The following is a 1,945-nucleotide window of genomic DNA, read 5'->3' as shown; positions in this document are numbered from 1 at the left end:
CCAAAACAGAAGATGGCGATAATGAAAGTTTATGTACACTCAATAATAATATTGTGATGATCGCTTTTGAGAAATCTCTTAACAATATCAAGGCATGGTTGCAAAACAGTATTCGTCCATGCTTCGTCAGTATCTTCTTCTTTATCTTCTTTGAAAACGTCAGTAGCAATTATATGATGCACTGACCACATTTTCTCGCTTATTAATTGTTGAATCTTGTCAAGTTGGTTACAAATTAACATACGAGTATTACGCTTGATACTTGAAATTGAATCTTGAAGAATCATTTGCTTTGATTCATCATCTTCGTCTATATTTGTTTCTTCCCTTAAATATCTGTCCATTTCAGGGACACCAATGGACCGTCGGATTCCTTTGGTGTAATCTGCATCTGGAATGAAAATCTGTCGCACCTCATACACTAGCCCTGCATGCGACACAAATTTAAAGAAGAGTTTTATTTAGTAGAACATATACTTGATAACCAAAAGTAGAAAATTATATAAGAAAAGTTTTTAGCTAGCTGCATGATAGTATATCTTTATTGATACATAAAATAAATACAAAAATTACCTGCTTTGACCATTTGATCAACCCTCATGTCAACTCTACGGTTCAAGACTGATTGCTCAACATCAATCCAAATAAAGCAACTATCATACTTATATTTGAACATGAACACGGGATCTTCCACAAGGTTTTTAATATACGAATTTGACCCTCCAACAATAATTGGAATACGTTGAGTCTTCTGTATTTTTTCTATATAGACGACAACTTGCAAACAAACATCTTCAGCTGCGAAGTCTGAATCTGGTTCAATTTCGCCTAAGAAAATGTAATCAAATTAACTTTCTTAAAATTGAAAGAAATAATTTTTTAATAGTAAAGTATATTTTTCACTAGAATCTATAATTACTACTATAAAATTATCTAGGTAGTCACTTGATATAAGTATTCTTGAGAATAAACATATATACCTAACAAATAGTGTCGTACACCTTGTTTCTCAGCGTGTGTGATCTCGTTTGTAACAATTTCAAGTCCCTTGTAAACTTGCATTTTATCCGAGTTGATTATTTCTCCTCGAAAATGGGTTGCAACGTCAACAGAGAGACAGGATTTTCCCGTTCCTGTGGCCCCCATTATGAAGATCACTTCTTTCTTGTTGAAATCTTCATTGTTGATGAAAGTATTCATTTTTTCTACCAAAAAAAAAAATTAATTAGTTTAGAATAGTGAATTCATAAAGTCAGACATTAAAATCTTGTAAATATAAAACTAGTAAGTAGAAACCTTGCTTGACTTGGAATATACTATCTAAAGTATAAAATTTTCTTGATGGTGGATGAGAAAAAAAAATTTACATACAACTTTTATAGTAAAAAAAATTTGTGGACTTATTAATTGACATACCAATTTCATAATTACTGATATATTTTAGGATAAGAATGACTTTTAAAAGTTTATAGATATGTCAACTTGAATTTTGGTAATTATTATTAAATATATTTTAGAATAAAGTTATTAGTGTACGTTGTTAGGAGATCACATAGAGCTGGACTTTTATAGTAAAAATGTTATTTTTTATAGACTTATTAATTAGTAAACCAAATTAAATATATATAAATTCATATATTTAAGAATAAGAATAGTTCATTAAAAAATTTAGAGTATTTCACCTTAAATTTAGGCGATTAAGCTTAAATTATTTTAGGATGACGTTTCTAGATGTATATTGTTATGAGATCACAAGTAGTTACAAAAGGATTTTACAAAGAACTCAATAAAATTTCTGACGGAATATATTTAAGCGATAATGCGTCAAATCTTACACTATTCAACAACACATCATAAGTGTTAAGTCTAATTCCATATGAGCGAAGTGAACAATTATCGATAACTATTTCAATTACGAGTATTCATCTTAACATGTGCACCATAC

General features: G+C 29.5%; 1 protein-coding gene across 1 annotated transcript; it reads right to left on the bottom strand.

Annotated features, from left to right (window-relative positions):
* Window positions 1–29: 29 nt before the first annotated feature.
* LOC107003649 (adenylate isopentenyltransferase 5, chloroplastic-like) lies at window positions 30–1,200 on the bottom strand. The gene is made up of 3 exons (XM_015201968.1): window positions 981–1,200; window positions 574–828; window positions 30–427 (listed from the first exon to the last, which is right to left on the bottom strand). The coding sequence occupies exons 1-3, from the start codon at window positions 1,198–1,200 to the stop codon at window positions 30–32; spliced, it is 873 nt and encodes a 290-aa protein (XP_015057454.1).
* Between the last annotated feature and the right edge of the window lie 745 nt (window positions 1,201–1,945).

Source organism: Solanum pennellii, chromosome 11 (genome assembly GCF_001406875.1).
Source record: "Solanum pennellii chromosome 11, SPENNV200".
NCBI lineage: Eukaryota > Viridiplantae > Streptophyta > Magnoliopsida > Solanales > Solanaceae > Solanum > Solanum pennellii.
The sequence above is the reverse complement of the archived record's forward strand: the minus strand, read 5'-3'. Positions and strand labels throughout refer to the sequence as shown.